At 35.5% G+C, this 19,009-nt stretch overlaps 1 protein-coding gene and 1 long non-coding RNA gene across 2 annotated transcripts; one reads left to right on the top strand and one right to left on the bottom strand.

Annotated features, from left to right (window-relative positions):
- Positions 1-1,899: 1,899 nt before the first annotated feature.
- Positions 1,900-7,753, bottom strand: LOC119073113. The gene is made up of 3 exons (XR_005086995.1): positions 7,721-7,753; positions 7,412-7,413; positions 1,900-2,029 (listed from the first exon to the last, which is right to left on the bottom strand). It is a non-coding gene; the product is annotated as an uncharacterized LOC119073113 (long non-coding RNA).
- A 1,596-nt stretch (positions 7,754-9,349) lies between these two features.
- Positions 9,350-17,726, top strand: LOC119073126. The gene is made up of 8 exons (XM_037178426.1): positions 9,350-9,436; positions 10,303-10,431; positions 10,584-10,682; positions 13,716-13,865; positions 14,083-14,188; positions 14,246-14,467; positions 15,252-16,925; positions 17,427-17,726. Exons 1-8 carry the CDS (start codon positions 9,350-9,352, stop codon positions 17,612-17,614), a joined length of 2,655 nt encoding a protein of 884 aa, XP_037034321.1. The 3' UTR covers positions 17,615-17,726.
- The last annotated feature ends 1,283 nt before the right edge of the window (positions 17,727-19,009 follow it).

Below are 19,009 nucleotides of genomic sequence, written 5' to 3'. Positions count from 1 at the left end.
ATTGTTTTCTAAATAATTGGCAAGCACGTGATAGTAAATGTGGTGGCGCCGGCGGTAGATATTCTTATGTTGCACCTTTTTGGGGAAGATGTTACTGTTGCAAATAAGAATTTTTGATTATTTTCCTATTTTCATTCGTTTAAACTGATTTTGAATCAGTTTCGTTGAAATGTTGATTATTTCTCAGTAAAAGTGTCATTTTTCGTGTAAAATTTACCGATTGAATTGTTGCAATTTTTTTAGAGAGTTTTTTTTATTGATTAAACGCTAATATTGTTGCAATAGTTTTCAAAAATCATGAAAAATATTTGGATGTAAAAGAGAAACGCAAATAAACAAAAAAATGTTCTAAATTCATCGGTTTTTTCAACTTTTTAGCCCCGTACGAAGTACAAAGGGGCTTATAGGATTACGATGCCGTGTGTAATTGATGGAATTCGAAGCAGACGGTAAGGGCAAAGTGTTTGCCTATGTTCATAGATGACGAATCCGCAATAAAAATTTTGTCTGTCCGTCTGTCCGTCACGTCGATATCTTGAGTAAATCAAATCCGATTTTTAAAAAAAAATTTCTCTGAAAGATAGTCGAAATAGTGAGGCTAAGTTCGTGAGTTAGGGCCACCTAAGTGATTTAAAGTCTTTTGGTGATATTTATGGCAAAATAAACGATGGAAATGTAAATGAAATGGCAAATGATAGGTATTGTCAATACCAATCCAGGAAAAAAAAGTTTTTTAAAATCGGGTGAGTGGACCGTGAGTTAGGGCCTTAGAAGTGAAATGTTACTAGGGCCCTATGTGTATTTCACATATAACTCGAGTAAATTTCATTCGTTTTTCGTAATTTTTGTTTCATTTGGAAGGTAATCGAAGGCCGAATAGAATGTTGTTGAAAAAAAATTAAATTTGGGTCCTTGGCCTAAGGCCGCTACTAGGGCCCCATGTGTATTTTACATATAACTCGAGTAAATTTCATCCGTCTTTCGTAATTTTTGTTTGATTTAGAAGGTAATCGAAGGCTGAATAGAATGTTGTTGAAAAAACATTAAATTTGGGTCCTTGGACTAAGCCGCTACTAGGGCCCTATGTGTATTTTACATATAACTCGAGCAAATTTCATCCGTTTTTCGTAATTTTTGTTTCATTTGGAAGGTAATCAAAGGCCGAATAGAATGTAGTTGAAAAAAATTTTAAATTTGGGTCCTCGGACTGAGGCCGATACTAGGCCCTTTGTGTATTTATACTCAAAAAAAATAAAATTTTTACGGCGATTTGAAATTTTTGTTCCATTTGAAAGGAACGTCGTACGGGGCTTCGTAATTGCGCTATGCGCAATTTGTAAGATGTACACATTACATAATAATTTTACTTTAACTACATTAACCGGCGCAATAGGCTTACGATCAAAGTAGGGTGACAGACGCACTAGGGTCACGTACGCAATAGATATACGGGTTTGTACGGGGCTCAGTCGCAGCAAACGCTCCGACTGTTCTGATGGCTCGTTTTCTAAGTAAGAACTTCCTTTCAATATTCGATTTTCAGTCATCAGTGGAAATAAAAGCGGAGGATGGATTCCTGGACATGATGAAGTTAACAAATCTTTTCTCATGCATTTTCTTCTGCAGGGTTTCCGAATTTAGTACAGCCTCCGGGAATTTCTAGAGATGACGGGAAAAGACCGGATGGTATGACTCTAATTCCATGGAGTCACGGTAGACCTATTTTGTTACATTTGTTTAAAAGATAATTATTTGTTCACACCTATTGCTTTTGAATCACTAGGTAGCATGGGTCCTGAGACAACGACATTTATAAAGAAATTGGGATCGTTAATGCAAAAGGCTTCTGGGGAACCGCGCTCTATGGACTACCTGCTACAGAAGGTTTCCATTGCGATTCAGCGAAGAAATTCTAGTTGCATTTTAGGGACCTTGGGACGTAATAGAATTGATGATTTTTATTTATTGTAAATATTTGTTTGTTGAAAAGATCGTTTTTTTACTGGTTGCAGTTTGCAGCCTTTTTTCGCTTTTAATAAAGAAAATTGAAAAATCAGTGGAAATTGTGTGGAACTATTCCGTTTGATAGGATTCATTTATGTAGTCTTGTTGACGCGACTCACAGCAAATGAAATTCTTCCGCTAATACAAATTCTAACAATTACATCAATGCTACTGGGTCACTCAGGGCCTACAAAAACACAACAGATTGAATCGTAAATGTTGTTTTCACTGCCTTTTTAGTTGTTGTTCATGTCTTTGAGCTTAACTAATTACTTTGGAATGAGATCTAACAGAAATAGAGGTGTGCGCCGGTCAACTTTTGTTCGGCGGCGGCTGTCAACATTTTTCAGAGTATCGGCGGCGGCGTGAATCGACTGAAGTTTTCTTTTCGGCGGCTCGCTTCGGCGTAATACAATTTTTAACCGGCGGCGCATTTCGGCGCAAAAATCGGCGCTATATGGCGAATTGTTGTTACTTTTCGGAAAAGTTTTTTCGCTTCACTCTAGATTTATAATATTTCATTTGAAGACCATTCCTAAATATTTAATTTCTTGTTTAGACAAAAAGCGGTTCAAGACATTCTCTGTGAAACTAATACCTCAGAAACCATTTTTTAGTTCATCTTGTTATTCAAATTTCACATAGCTGTTACCAGCAAAAATTGGACATTCAAACGGAAAAATAAGTAATTGACTTTCTGTTAAACTTTATGTAAAGAGACCACCAATGTTCCACTAATTTCAGTTCTCAAAATCCAAAACGTACATAAAGTATCCGAAAAGGTCGCGATTTTCCCCAATAAGCTACATACCAGCCGAAACTCAAACATATTTTGCCAGATTTTTCGAAATCTGCACTAGTTTCATACTTTTCCATGGTCATTAAAGAAGAAAGTTGAAAAATGTGACAGTAAAATGTGAGCCGAAAGGTATATGCTTCACTTATTGATGTTATTGATTGGTTATATAAAATTACTGAAATAAAATTTTATCTTTTTATCTACATCAACGTATACGAGCGCAGCGAAGGAGTTGACTTTACACACGAGTCCATTTTTCAGAAGATACTATCACTTACCCAGACTTTTTCGAATCATTAGTCAAGAATTAGTTGTCTACCATGCGTTCTCATTTTGGCCCTCGCAATTTAGGCCCTCAGCATGAAAAGTTGTATACACATACACGTTTATAACATAAGTATTATGAGGACTTGGATTTATAAGTTTCGGCTGATGTGAGCAGCACTATTTATAGCAATTCTAAATATTTGAATTTTGGCTCAAAATTTGAATTAAAACAAACAAAAATCATGAATCATATTGGATCATTCTTGAAACGCTGATGCACACACGCCAATATAAAGTATCGGCTGTGCATCTTCCTTTAAACGATTGTACCTTGATACGAAATGTGTGCATCTTATTTAAGATGCACAGAGTTTTAACATTAGTGGAGCATTTTGTTCAACACGGTTCGTACGGTTGGTATTACAAATGAGAATCTTATAGAGATGCACTCATTCTTCGTACAAAAATTGTGCATCTTACTTCAGTTAAATGAATTTTGATATCAAAATGTGTGCATCTTTCTTGAGACGGATGCATCTTGACATGAAATCTCCACATCTTTCTTGAGACAAATGCACCTTAACTCGAAATGTGTGCATCTTATTTTGTTCAACAAAAATGTTCGGACTGTTGGAATTACAAATGTGCATCTCATTAGAGATGCACTCATTCTTCGTCCCAAAATTGTGCATCTTACTTCAGTTGCATGAATTTAGATATTAAAATGTGTGCGTCTTTCTTGAGACGCATGCATCTTAACACGAAATGTGTGCATCTTACTTGAGACGTATGCACCTTAACTCGAAATGTGTGCATCTTATTTAAGATGCACAGATTGTTCACATGAGACAACCATTTTGTTCAACAAAAATGTTTGGACAGTTGGAATTACGAATGTGCATCTCATAAGAGATGCACTCATTCTTCGTCCCAAAATTGTGCATCTTACTTCAGTTGCATGAATTTTGACATCAAAATGTGTGCATCTTTCTTGAGACGGATGCATCTTGACATGAAATCTCCACATCTTTCTTGAGACAAATGCACCTTAACTCGAAATGTGTGCATCTTATTTTGTTCAACAAAAATGTTCGGACTGTTGGAATTACAAATGTGCATCTCATTAGAGATGCACTCATTCTTCGTCCCAAAATTGTGCATCTTACTTCAGTTGCATGAATTTAGATATTAAAATGTGTGCGTCTTTCTTGAGACGCATGCATCTTAACACGAAATGTGTGCATCTTACTTGAGACGTATGCACCTTAACTCGAAATGTGTGCATCTTATTTAAGATGCACAGATTGTTCACATGAGACAACCATTTTGTTCAACAAAAATGTTTGGACAGTTGGAATTACGAATGTGCATCTCATAAGAGATGCACTCATTCTTCGTCCCAAAATTGTGCATCTTACTTCAGTTGCATGAATTTTGACATCAAAATGTGTGCATCTTTCTTGAGACGGATGCATCTTAACATGAAATCTCCACATCTTTCTTGAGACGTATGCACCTTAACTCGAAATGTGTGCATCTTACTTGAGATGTATGCACCTTAACTCGAAATGTGTGCATCTTATTTAAGATGCACAGATTGTTCACATGAGACAACCATTTTGTTCAACAAAAATGTTCGGACTGTTGGAATTACAAATGTGCATCTCATTAGAGATGCACTCATTCTTCGTCCCAAAATTGTGCATCTTACTTCAGTTGCATGAATTTAGATATTAAAATGTGTGCATCTTTCTTGAGACGCATGCATCTTAACACGAAATGTGTGCATCTTACTTGAGACGTATGCACCTTAACTCGAAATGTGCGCATCTTATTTAAGATGCACAGATTGTTCACATGAGACAACCATTTTGTTCAACAAAAATGTTTGGACAATTGGAATTACGAATGTGCATCTCATAAGAGATGCACTCATTCTTCGTCCCAAAATTGTGCATCTTACTTCAGTTGCATGAATTTTGACATCAAAATGTGTGCATCTTTCTTGAGACGCATGCATCTTAACACGAAATCTCCACATCTTTCTTGAGACGTATGTACCTTAACACGAAATGTGTGCATCTTATTTAAGATGCACAGATTGTTCACATGAGACAACCATTTTGTTCAACAAAAATGTTCGGACTGTTGGAATTACAAATGTGCATCTCATTAGAGATGCACTCATTCTTCGTCCCAAAATTGTGCATCTTACTTCAGTTGCATGAATTTAGATATTAAAATGTGTGCATCTTTCTTGAGACGCATGCATCTTAACACGAAATGTGTGCATCTTACTTGAGACGTATGCACCTTAACTCGAAATGTGCGCATCTTATTTAAGATGCACAGATTGTTCACATGAGACAACCATTTTGTTCAACAAAAATGTTTGGACAGTTGGTATTACGAATGTGCATCTCATAAGAGATGCACTCATTCTTCGTCCCAAAATTATGCATCTTACTTCAGTTGCATGAATTTTGACATCAAAATGTGTGCATCTTTCTTGAGACGGATGCATCTTAACATGAAATCTCGACATCTTTCTTGAGACGTATGCACCTTAACTCGAAATGTGCGCATCTTATTTAAGATGCACAGATTGTTCACATGAGACAACCATTTTGTTCAACAAAAATGTTCGGACTGTTGGAATTACAAATGTGCATCTCATTAGAGATGCACTCATTCTTCGTCCCAAAATTGTGCATCTTACTTCAGTTGCATGAATTTAGATATTAAAATGTGTGCATCTTTCTTGAGACGCATGCATCTTAACACGAAATGTGTGCATCTTACTTGAGACGTATGCACCTTAACTCGAAATGTGCGCATCTTATTTAAGATGCACAGATTGTTCACATGAGACAACCATTTTGTTCAACAAAAATGTTCGGACTGTTGGAATTACAAATGTGCATCTCATTAGAGATGCACTCATTCTTCGTCCCAAAATTGTGCATCTTACTTCAGTTGCATGAATTTAGATATTAAAATGTGTGCATCTTTCTTGAGACGCATGCATCTTAACACGAAATGTGTGCATCTTACTTGAGACGTATGCACCTTAACTCGAAATGTGTGCATCTTATTTAAGATGCACAGATTGTTCACATGAGACAACCATTTTGTTCAACAAAAATGTTTGGACAGTTGGAATTACGAATGTGCATCTCATAAGAGATGCACTCATTCTTCGTCCCAAAATTGTGCATCTTACTTCAGTTGCATGAATTTTGACATCAAAATGTGTGCATCTTTCTTGAGACGGATGCATCTTAACATGAAATCTCCACATCTTTCTTGAGACGTATGCACCTTAACTCGAAATGTGTGCATCTTATTTAAGATGCACAGATTGTTCACATGAGACAACCATTTTGTTCAACAAAAATGTTCGGACTGTTGGAATTACAAATGTGCATCTCATTAGAGATGCACTCATTCTTCGTCCCAAAATTGTGCATCTTACTTCAGTTGCATGAATTTAGATATTAAAATGTGTGCATCTTTCTTGAGACGCATGCATCTTAACACGAAATGTGTGCATCTTACTTGAGACGTATGCACCTTAACTCGAAATGTGCGCATCTTATTTAAGATGCACAGATTGTTCACATGAGACAACCATTTTGTTCAACAAAAATGTTTGGACAGTTGGAATTACGAATGTGCATCTCATAAGAGATGCACTCATTCTTCGTCCCAAAATTGTGCATCTTACTTCAGTTGCATGAATTTTGACATCAAAATGTGTGCATCTTTCTTGAGACGCATGCATCTTAACACGAAATGTGCCATTCTTGAAATGTACAAATTTCGATATCAAATGTTCGTCTCTCGAAACACTTGCATGTAAAATTTTTCTTTCTTGAGATGCACACGAAACCTCATAATTGTACCGGCTTGAGATTAGAAATGTGTATCTCAAAAGAGATGCACAAATTTTTAATGTAAAGGAGAGTAATTATTGTAAACGTACATCTTTAAGGTTTAAGGTTTAATTTATTTACGATTATAAAATGATATATACATCACAGTTAAAAATAATTTGGTTATTATCTCTAATTTTACATTTCTCATCTTTTAACATTCTCTGCTATTATTATTTATACAATAACACTTCATCTCTAAAAATTTCAAATAAATCGCAGTAACGTATGAGAAAAATAAACAAAACGTAAGTGGTAGAAGATATCAAAAAATTTCGCTTTTGCAGTGTATAAATTTAGTGGCGGAGTAATTAACATATGTTGTTTGTGAGATATTCTTGCTGGATTAAATAAAAAAGGTAAGACTTTTGTATTGTTTTAAAATTCTGTTTTATCATTGCTTAACATCTACAATTCAGTAAACAATATTAAAGTGAAAATTTGAGTCAAAGATTGACGAGGGCATCTATAGATCGAAACCCAAGAATCTATTAGTGTTATAACCTCATTGTTTTACCGTTTGTCTGCGATCCTTTTTGTTATAAATCATTCAAAAAGTAAGGCTGTAACTGCGATTTTGTTCGTGTATTTACTGAACAAGATAATAGAACTGGAAGGTGAAAATTCGATTCAGAAATTTAAAAAAACCTCACGCAGCCGTTTCTAAATGTTGACAAATAAGCTTAAAAACTCGCTTTTTGCTCGTTGTTCAAACTCCCGTAAAGTATCGCCAAAAACCAAATCGTCATAAAATATTGTCTTTGTACAATGTGAGATCTTTCTTATATGAAATGTAAATCATTGAAGTCACACAATCATCTTCCGTTTACAGAGTGTAACATTGAAGCGTCTTCCATTTCGACCCACGAGTAATTTGAACGTAATTTTCTAATAATATTTACCGTATTTTTACTGGAGTGAACCCAAGTACCAATTACTTTATTCTATTTAAGTAAGTCGTGACATTTTGTTAATTTTGTTTTTAGTCCTGCGAAAATGTTTCCGTCAATAATTTCAACGAAAAACGAATCTACAGTCGACTGTGTTGATGAACACAATATGAGCGTAAGTAGTTATATGATTTATGTGAATAGTTAGTAAAGTGTAAACGAAATATATCAAATCTGCACTGTCCATCTAGACAAATACTATCGTTAACATTACCGCGAAGTTTTCTTATGAAGGTGGGTGGATCGGAAACGTAAAATGAAACTGAACATTTATTTAAATTATTGGTACATTTGAACCTTGAAATCTTTTTGTTTATTTCTTTGGACAGAAGTCCTTTTGAAAAACGTGGATACCATGGTACAATGGTACGATGTCAGCATTGCAATAAATTTAAAAGTTTGTCGATTATTTGTTCTACGTCTTTTTCTGGGTCTAGATCAAATCATCCAAAATTATTTTGTACTCAGTTCATTACACATTTCGAGCCACTGAAGTTGGTCTATGTTTGGACGGGATTATTATATTAAAAAAATTTGTTCACCCGGACGTTTAGTTTGAATCTTTAAAAAATTTTGCGTTCCGCTCTTACTGAATATGTATTCAAATACATAAGCATGTACCAATCATTTACCAAATACCATTTTTACAAAAAACGAACTTTACCTAGGTTGAAGAGTCTGCTGTATTTGTTGTTACAATCGGAAGAAAATTATAAACAAAAATTTCAGCGATTATAATCCAACTGATTACACTTGTGGTGTAGTACACGTAACTTAAGTAGTGCATTTAGTGTACCCACGCTAGGCCTGTTCATTTTAGAGAAATAGTCTCAAATTCATCTGGCATGGTGTCTATCTGGTCCGGAAGGCTAAAATATTGGACCCGTATTTTTTTTAGAATTTTAAAAAATAGTTTAGATCTGGGGAGCCAAGCATTTGTTCAAATGTACGAATGCGTTGGTTAGAAGAGTAAAAAAGATATACACCATCATTCTCCTCTCTTCTAACCAACGCTTTCGTACATTTGAACAAATGCTTCGCTCCCCAGATCTAAACTATTTTTTAAAATTCTAAAGAAAATACGGGTCCAATATTTTAGCCTTCCGGACCAGATAGACACCATGCCAGATGAATTTGAGACTATTTCTCTAAAATGAACAGGCCTAACCCACGCACATTCCGTTTTGCCTCCGTTTACTAACGCTTTTTTGTATTTAAACATGATCTGCCAAGTAAATGGAAGCTAAACGGAACGGTGTGCGATTACAGCTTTAATGAATAGCTTGGATTGCATTGTCGTTTCTTTTTATCTCCGGTTGTATTTAAGCTTTGTCAAAATTTAAGATGCTTAATCAACTGGTTGTGCATTTTAGGTTGACTGCGACGAATTTGAAATGGACCTTGATTTAGATTGGTATGACGGTCTAAATGGTAGTCAAGAGGATGAAATAAATTTACTGCACCCGTTGACTGGGACTGTTGTAAGTATTGACAAAAATGTTATATTTTACATGGAAGCAGAGTAATATGTTCTGCTTTATGTGTGAATTTGACATTTTGATTAGCAGATTTTCGATGGTTTATTTAGAATTTTGTTGCGTACCCCTCAAAATATACACTTGCAATGTGAATACTTAAAATCTAGTTCATCGTCAAATCAACACTCAAATAAAAACATTTATTTTGATATTTCACACATACAACAGAAAAATATTTTCTTTGTTTCGAACAATGTCAAAAACTCTTTCCAGCTGTAAAAATTGTTGATTTAATAAATTGGCTGTGTTTTAGGCACTGGAAGATGTTTCCTTCAATAATTTCAACGAAAAAATCAAGGTAATAAAAATAAATATTAAAATAATGTGTAACACGAAGAGCTGCTTTTTATAGTTGCTTTTAGAATCCGAAAAACTTAAAAGTTGAACTTGTAGATTCACGAACAAAATTTGAGTTAGCGAAAATTATGTTATTTTTTACAAATTTCACATGCCGTTTTAGAGAAATGTTTTAGAGTGCTTCATTGATATTTATGTTTACTGAATCATCTACAGTTGAGGGCTGTGTATTTAAAAATGGATGAAATCTCTTACTTCAAATGATATAAATGAACTAATTCAAGATTCGCTGACATTAGCCATACAATGACAGTATTATAAGCTATTTTCAATATAGTTCCATTGACTGGTTGTCAAATAATGAAGCGGTTAATGAATTGCGGTTAAAATTTCAATTCTAGTGTTTTTATAAAGAGAATGTAAAGCCATCCGTGGGTGTTTATTGATTTCAAATTGTTGTATGTCATGATTATTGCCTCAAATGTATCAATTTCAAATCGATAACTTTACAGACAATCAACAAGCCATTGAATTTAGATCAAACGATCAATAACTCGAATTTGGAAGTGGTACAAATTGGTTTTGGTCCGGATTTTGAAACTGAACGTCGTCCAAAACATTTGCACGTTGTTCACAACGAGGTATGTCATATTCCATTTAAGAGTTAATTTAGTTTAGTTTTGGGCTTATCGAGCTCTTCACACCTGTCGAATTTATTGAACAATTTACACATCTATGTGTAAACTCCAAGACTATTACATTTGCTAACACTAAGACTTTGGATACTTTGCAGAATGTCAATTTGGTTATACCAACCGATGGTCCGCAATTGATGTTAGATGCAGAAACCAGTCCTATAAATCCTTTGTATGTCGCGGAACGAATTGAAGAGGTAGGCCGTATTTCGTAACAGAATTATTCCATCCAAATGTAACATACTTTTAAAATCGATGTATTACGGTATCAGATCGAAACCTAAATTGGATTCAATGAACCCAGGTGAAAACTAAGCAAACTTAAAAAATGCCCTAACCTTGTCAGTTTATGAACCAAAAGTGTAGCCGATATATTAGTCCATAGAGTTACGCTCCTAAAAATTACATGGGTACCCAGACATGTTTAAACATGACAGCGCCATCATGCCATCTCTCGAGTGTAACTCTACGTATTAGTCAAATGGAATTCCAAAACATTTTATTCTTTTTAATATTTCGCCAGCGAATTGAATACTCTTTAAAAATCCGGTTTTTAATTATTAAGTAGGATGAGGAAGGTGCGACGCCGCATTGTATACGACTGGAAAAATGAGCTTTCTATTTATTTTGTGATAATTTGTGGGTCAATTCTACATGTCGTAATAATGAAATATTGGGCCAACCCGAGGGGTAACCGACTGGCCAAAATGGTGGCAAATCAATTTCTAATTCCTTTCAATTCCGTTTAATTACTTCAATTACCGGACCAACTCGTCTAATTGCCGGATTCGCTCTATTTCCTTTCAATTCCGTTCAATTCCTTTCAATTCTCTTTCAATTCCCTTTCAATTTCTAAAGTTACTTCCTGTCAATTCCTTTTAATTGCTCTTAATTCCTTTTATTTCTTTATTTAACGGATTAACACCACTACTTGCCGGATTCGCCCTTCAATTCCTATAATTCCAATCAATTCCTTCAATTCCACGAATTTTCGAAATAATTGCTCGATATTTTCAAACAGATATAAATTTAAAGTCAAAGTTAAACCCTTAAGCATTTCGGAAAAAGAATCGTCAGACTATATCAAGAAAAAATTTGGAACAACTATGTTGTCCTACATTTGAGACTCATTTTGTTAGAATCTTTAATTTTTACTCATACTTTTTAGAAGAGATTTTTCAATTTCAATTTAGATAAAACCGTCCAATTGACTGCAGTTTTGTTTAAAATGATTTCACATCGCACATCATTGTTTATTTTAGATAAATAGTATTTTTCGTACCAAGTCAGGAAATGACGAAAAACTTTTGTGCATCCGACAACTGAAATAGGACATATTTTGCCATGATTTTTCATTAAGAAATGTCAGTTTTTCCCGAACTATATATCGTACAGGAATAGTTATTTACGTATATGTTGTGTATATGTTTCAGTTGTCCGATGCACAAAACGTTGTTCGTACCTCGACAGGAAATGGATTTGTTCAGCACACGTCAGTAAAAGCCAAAGCACTCAATTTTTTGTTTCGTTCAAGTGATCGACATCGTAATGCTCAAAACAAACGAGGCATTGAAAACGTGTTTTGGTCCTGTTTTTCATGACGAAATTTTCGAAACTGTCAAATGAAGTTAGAACTTTTTCTATTCAAAATCGCGATTGCTGCATCTGTCAATGAAAACTAGGACCAAAACACGTTTTCAATGCCTGGTTTGTTTTGAGCATAAGATTTAATGCTGAAAACAAACGAGGCATTCAAAACGTGTTTTGGTCCTTGTTTTCATGACGAAATTGTCGCAACTGTCAAATAAAGTTAGAAATTTCTCTATCGAAAATTACGATTGCTGCATCTGTCAATGAAAACTAGGACCAAAACCGAGGGGTAATCACTGATTTACTAGCTCAGTAAATCACGGTAAATCACAGTAAATCAAGTAAATCAAAAATGAAGTTTCTACTAAATTTGAATCTATTTACTTCAATTTGTATTAGTTCATGAAATTTATCCTATATGTTTACGGCCACGATACTTCGAAATGTAATCCAGTGACAATTAAAAATTTTTCAAAAATTTTTCAAAATTTTTTGTGATTTACCGTGATTTACTTGATTTACTGATTTACTAGTGATTACCCCCTTGACCAAAACACGTTTTCAATGTCTCGTTTGTTTTCAGCATAGGCTTTTGAAAAGTTGATGGAATAGATGATATTGTCGGTGATGCATTTTTTTGTAAATTTGGTTTGAAACTGGAGCATTTCGCATCGGCAATGCCCCAGCCTAACATTCCCCCGACGAATATTCACTTGTTTGTTGCGGCTCAAACTCTTCCGTATCTGACTCACAAGAATCCTCTGAAGAAGAATCCTTCAGTGTGCATATTTTGAACATAAAAGGACGTTGGACCTGTTCTAAAATGGAACTGATCAACACTGTACACTGTTATTTATTGTGCGGGAGCTTTTAAAATTAAAACAAAAAGGAAATAATGTGGTTTTTCATTCGCGGGCCCTTTTTTCCGATAATCACACTTATCAGCATTCACTCTCATTTACTTTCAATTCCTTACAATTCCACATATTTCCAGTCAATTCCTATCAATTCCGATCAATTCCTGCCAATTCCGGTCAATTCCAATTATTTACCGGATACTCCGGCAATTCCTTTGAGGGTGTGTAGTCAATTACCCGAGTCGGTTACCCCTCGGGCCAACCCTATTCTTTAAATAATTATGACAAAAGAAATAAAAAGTTCATTCACCCATTCGTATGCATACACAATGGTCTAGGGGTTAAAATCATGACTTGAAAAACTTGTAAGGCTCCTTTTCGACTTTTAATAAGTTTTACTTCGAGTTTAGCTTCGATCTTGTCTGCTCAGATCGAATGTTTTTACCAGATTTGTACTTTATTCGATGAGACTTTCTATCAAAAGTGACAAACGCACTTTTTGCAAACCTTTCATTAGAAACCCAGCTATATCGAATTTATTTTTCAATTTTTTATCAAAATTTTCCTTAGATTAGCTATTAAAGTCTGCGACTCTGAAATTAGTTGTTCATTTTGTTTCATCTGTCTTTCAAGCATACAAATCTCAATACATCACACGGAAGTACTGAAGTACTTTCGGACGAAACGAATTGAATGACTTCTTTATGAGTCACCAACTGTATTCCGTTTTGTTTCTCCATTTTATTTTTGTTTAACTCACATTTCAAAAATAAACATTTTCAGATGCAATGGTCAAATGACGAGTTCGACGCAATCATCGAATATGACCCGCTGAGTGACGAAGAGGAAGTGCTTGAAGAAGTAGTGCACTATCAGAAAAACAAAAAACATTACACCATCATTGCCAATGATGATGGAATTGTCGAAGAAAATGTAGGTCACTGTTTTCACTTTTAGTATACAGTCACGGAATTTTGAAAACCGACGCATTTGCTGTTTTGTGATTTACGGACCTTTTGTGATTTTTGCATGTAATTTTATATGGAGAAATCAATAAGTCATACAAACTGAAAGTGTGTCGGTCAAACTCATACTGATTCCATAAAAACTGAAAGGAAGTTTTTAACACGAAAATTTATGCAATTTGTAGGCATACATTGAATTACAACACATAATCGGTAAGCCCAAGATGTTGGCACATAGCCGTACAGTCAAATCGGATTTGGTATTACAACCACAAAAAACAGTTTCTGAAGGTAATGGATAACTAAAAAATGACAAATTATGTTGACTAAAAATTAAATTACTTTCAGAGAAAACTAAATCTGGGCCTGGCGTTGTCTCTTCCCCGAAAAAATTAGCAATAAGAACTGGCGCATCCGATAAATTCGAAATGACTATTCAGACATCTGATCAAGGACCCAAGAAAAATTGTTGCCCATACTGCAACAAACTGCAGAGCAAATTTGCACGTCACATCGTAGATATGCATAGTGATAAGCCCGACGTTCTTGAGTTGTCAAAGTTATCCAAAGGTAATTTTTCAAACATTTTTCTCTGATTAAATTCAAAATTAAAAGTATGTCAATCGCGAAAACAATCAACGGCAAAAATCTGATGGTTGTGTCACTTCAGTATTCAGATAGATTTTTGAAAAATTCGCTGTAACGTGGTAAACATCCAATGAAGCTATCAAAGCACAGCGAATGCGATTCTAAAATATTCTTTGTAATCGAAATAGATATTTGTCATACCAGATAGGTACTTGTCGAATTTTTAACTAGTATGGCTCTACATATCCTTCAATAAAATAATTTAGTGTCATTGGTCATTTATACTGAAATACAGTACAGTTTGATGGTGAACTGCATTTTCTATAATGTATTTAGTATTGATCCGTCCTACCTCTTTAGATCATGTCACGGTGAACTCGAAAAATTTTTTAATTGAAAGTTGAAAGACCCTGATCATTTTCCAATAAAAATTAAAATCGTTTGTACGGTTGGTTTTTGAGATAAACCATTTTTTCACATACCTTTTTCGGTGATTTTGGGCAAAAAATTGAAAGTATCCGTTAGCCCGATGCTTAACCTTTCCAATGATATCACATACAGCAAAAAATTTTCAAGTTCACCGTGATATGGCAAAAGCAAAAATTATCGTGCAAAGGACCTATGTGAAGGTTTTTGCATATTCTGTGTACAGTCACCAATTTATCACTTGTAACAAGTTACATTATCTTGTGTAGATCAAAATATTTTCCGTTTATAATAATCTTTCTAATAGAAAAATTGACAAATTTTCTACCGTTTACTGTAGGTTCAAAAGAAAGAAAACTACGGATCGACGCAATAAAAAAAATTGGAAACTCCGAGCATAATTCTAATCCTAAACTGAACAAGAATCTAATCATCCCCAGTCGACGGTCGAACGCTAAATATAATCGGAAGGCTTCGGACCTCGATGTGTGCTATGAATGTTTGGGAACGTATTTTAAGAAGTCGATAGCAAAGCATGTATGTTCACGGAAGGTTATCAAGGGCGACCGTTCTTCAGCTCAGTTGAATAGATTGGTTGCAGGGCGTATACACGAGAGAGCTTCTGCATCTTTGCATGATATCACGTCGGTCATGTTGGACGATGATATTGCGAATACGGCCAAATACGACTGGCTATTGGTGGTTTATGGCAACGAATTGTGTGAACAGTTTGGGTACGAGCCGCACCATAAAATTGTTCGAGATCGACTGAGAATGCTTAGCAGACTGCTGGTTCAATTAAAACGAATCGAACCAGACATTACCGACTTTGCTTCACTCTATCATCCGAAGTACTGTGATGTAGTCTTAGAAGCAATTCGCGAAGATTCAGGATTTCGCTCATCCGACAGACAGTTTCAAAAGCCATGGAATGCCACAAAATCGGTCACGGAAGTAAAACGTGTTGGGAGAGTTTTGTCTGAAGAGTGTATTTCTAAGCAAAACAAGGAATTGAAAGAGCAGACGAATGACTTCCTGGCTTTGTTTCAATCGAGGGCTGCCATAAGGGTAAACAAGTTGGCGAGAACTACAATAATCACCAGAAACAGAAACAAGGAAGAAGATCTACCAACCGATGACGACATTCAGCATTTCCAACGCTTCCTGGACAAAAAACGAAAACAACATTTCGATGACTTGAAGAACGAGTACACATTCGCCAAATGGATTAATCTCTCCGAAGTCACGATGGTGTCGCTGATACTTTTTAATCGTCGTAGAGTGGGAGAGTTAGAAAATGCACTAACGTCAGAGTACACCAAGAGACGACGAGTCACAAACAAGAATGACCAATTGTTTCGGGCATTAACTGCTGAAGGAAAGGAACGAGTCGAACGCTACAGCAGAATGAATGTAAGAGGTAAACTTGAAAATAGAGCGCCAATTATGCTTGATCCCGAATTGGAAGAGTGCGTCGATATTATTTTGTATTATCGAGACAAAGCAGGAGTTTCGAAGGAAAACGATTTATTGTTCGCACTTCCTGCAATCAACAACCGTAAGAAAAGACACTTAATGGGCAGTAGTACGGTGGCAAAGCTCTCCGTTCAATGTGAAGCTGATAACCCGAAAACATTAAGAGGAACCAAATTCCGAAAACACTTTGCTACATTTTGCGCGACGAAAGAACTGAATGACAACATTCTCACCGACGTTGCTAAATATTTGGGTCACAGTCTGTTGATACATAAAGAAATATACCGAGGCAATGACCTAAACCGAGAAGTTGCGCGAATGTCAGCATTATTTGAAGAAGCTTCTGGTCACAACGAAATGCATTCCGAAAATATCGTCAACTCCACTCAAGTCGATAATGAGTATACTGTTGGTCATGCCGAAATAAATTCTGGCGGCTCTACCTGTCCCGACGAACTCGATAAAATTGCTCAAAACGCTGATAACAATGCTACGTCCATCCAAAAATCACAACGCGAACAGAGCAAAGTCAAACCGGGCAAGTACTACCAATTTTTTACCACTTTTCGTATGATAAAAGGTATCGGGATGGTTAATAGTTTCTCCTATCGTAGTCATTTCGAAAACAGCCATAAATTTCGCTTAGTTTTAACTTATACAGTCAAAGGCAGTCAATTTTCAGCATAAATTTGCTTCAGCTGTTTTTCAGCTGATCCACACATACAATCAAAACTGGTTTTCCTTGTTCATACGGTTGAAGCTGCTACACGCACGCGCATGATAGTGGTAAAACCGTATAAAGACGTATAAACGGTTGTGATTGTTTGTATGGATCAGCTGAAAAACAGCTGAAGCTAATTTATGCTGAAAATTGACTGCCTTGACTGTATTATTGATTTCACGTTTGAAAGGTATCAATTTCGCTAATTTCAATTTTAATTTTTGGACATTTAAACGGCCATTTTCCATAATATAATTCGACAATCACTCAATTCATTTATCATTTATTATTCTAAGCAAATGTTTCGTGTTTTTCTAGGCAAAATTTCGAGAAAGAGAGGCACTGCCGATGAGAAATCAATGATCGCACAAATATTCAAGGACCATATAAAGAATGGAACTGTACCAAAGAAGGACGAAATTGAAGCCCATCAAGCTGTCAATCACATTTTGAAGAACCGTTCTTATCAAACAATTCGAAAATGGGTCACCGAAAGTAAAATTTGAAAAATCATTCGCATCTTATGTAATCGTTTATGTTTGTTTGTAAATTGGAGTTGTAACATTTTCTTTATTCGTAATTGTTCATCCATTTGGAAATTTTAAATTGGATCAGTAAACGGTTATTTTTTCTTAAAATTTTGTGATTGAACCTGATGTCATCTATAAAGAGCGTCGTGTCTGTGGCCCTTAAGTATTCTTCATACTGTTTACGAAGGCATTTGTAACCTTGTGAGAAATTTTATGAAAGTCAGTTGAGATTAACGAATTTTTCTGAGCAACGAGTTAATTCCGGAGTCAGTTTTTAAATGAGGATGATCAATTGGAATTATCAGGGTTAAAGAGTTTATTCCGGTCATTTTTAATTTAGAAACTAGTTCTTCTCGAAGAACATTACACCTCGTGTCACATAGTCTGCATCATCAGTATTCGTTCGAATTAACAAAACAGTTCTTCTTATAAATTTTTTTAGACTTTCTGTCGTCTGTGATGAGAGTAAGATGCTTGGAACTTGGAAATTTTTTCGGTTTTCGATTGCTGTACTTAAACAAACTAAGCGGGTTGGACAGAATTTCGGTTCTTCAATTTGTTAGTTTAAAAAATAAATCGGGATTGGGTTCGGGAGAAAAAACAAAGATAGCACGTTCAAGCAACGTTAATTTATTTAAGCAAACGAAGTGTTATTATCTTTATTGAATTTTCGCAGGTCCTTCATTTTTCCCTTTTTTAGCTCAATGTCAATGTTTTCGTTTAATTCATGTGCAACAAATGACTTACTTGAAAGTCCACCTTTTGTGGTGATCCATTTGCATTCACCATTATTCATAATGAAGCACGGCACATATTTATCTCTGCGACTTGCTTTAGCCCACACAAACTTGACACCCGCTTCTTTCCATTCTGGGATTGATGTCGGAACAAAATTATCATTCGATTGCTGAAACAACTTATTCTTTTCATCGCTGTATGATGACGGTCCTTGTTCGGAAGTATTCGAATCGTTCTCAGTTTTCGCTCTCGTTTTGTCGCCTTCCATGGCGAGGATATCACGCGTGCCATCGTCGGTTTCATCTCGACATTGAAAGATCGACAACTTGCCAGCACAGTTCGGTGGTACGGTGTCCATTAGGTCAATTTCTGATTCAATGTCATTCGACGACCGCGATTGATGGAATGTTGAATCTGTGTCATGATGAAATTCGCTTACAGAAGACGGCTCGGCCAACGGCACATCAACATTCAGTAGTGGCACCTGGACATTCGGCAGCGAGTCTTGTGTGATCGAATTTTTAATCGATTCGGAACTGCTTCTTAGTTCCGTTGGACTTTGGGTTCCTGGCATTGAATCATCTGCATTCCGGGACAATGTTGACGCAACAAACTTCGTTCCAAGTGCACCGA

This window comes from Bradysia coprophila, unplaced genomic scaffold (genome assembly GCF_014529535.1).
Source record: "Bradysia coprophila strain Holo2 unplaced genomic scaffold, BU_Bcop_v1 contig_137, whole genome shotgun sequence".
In the NCBI taxonomy this organism is placed as follows: Eukaryota; Metazoa; Arthropoda; class Insecta; order Diptera; family Sciaridae; genus Bradysia; species Bradysia coprophila.
This window is presented reverse-complemented; position numbering and strand designations above follow the sequence as displayed.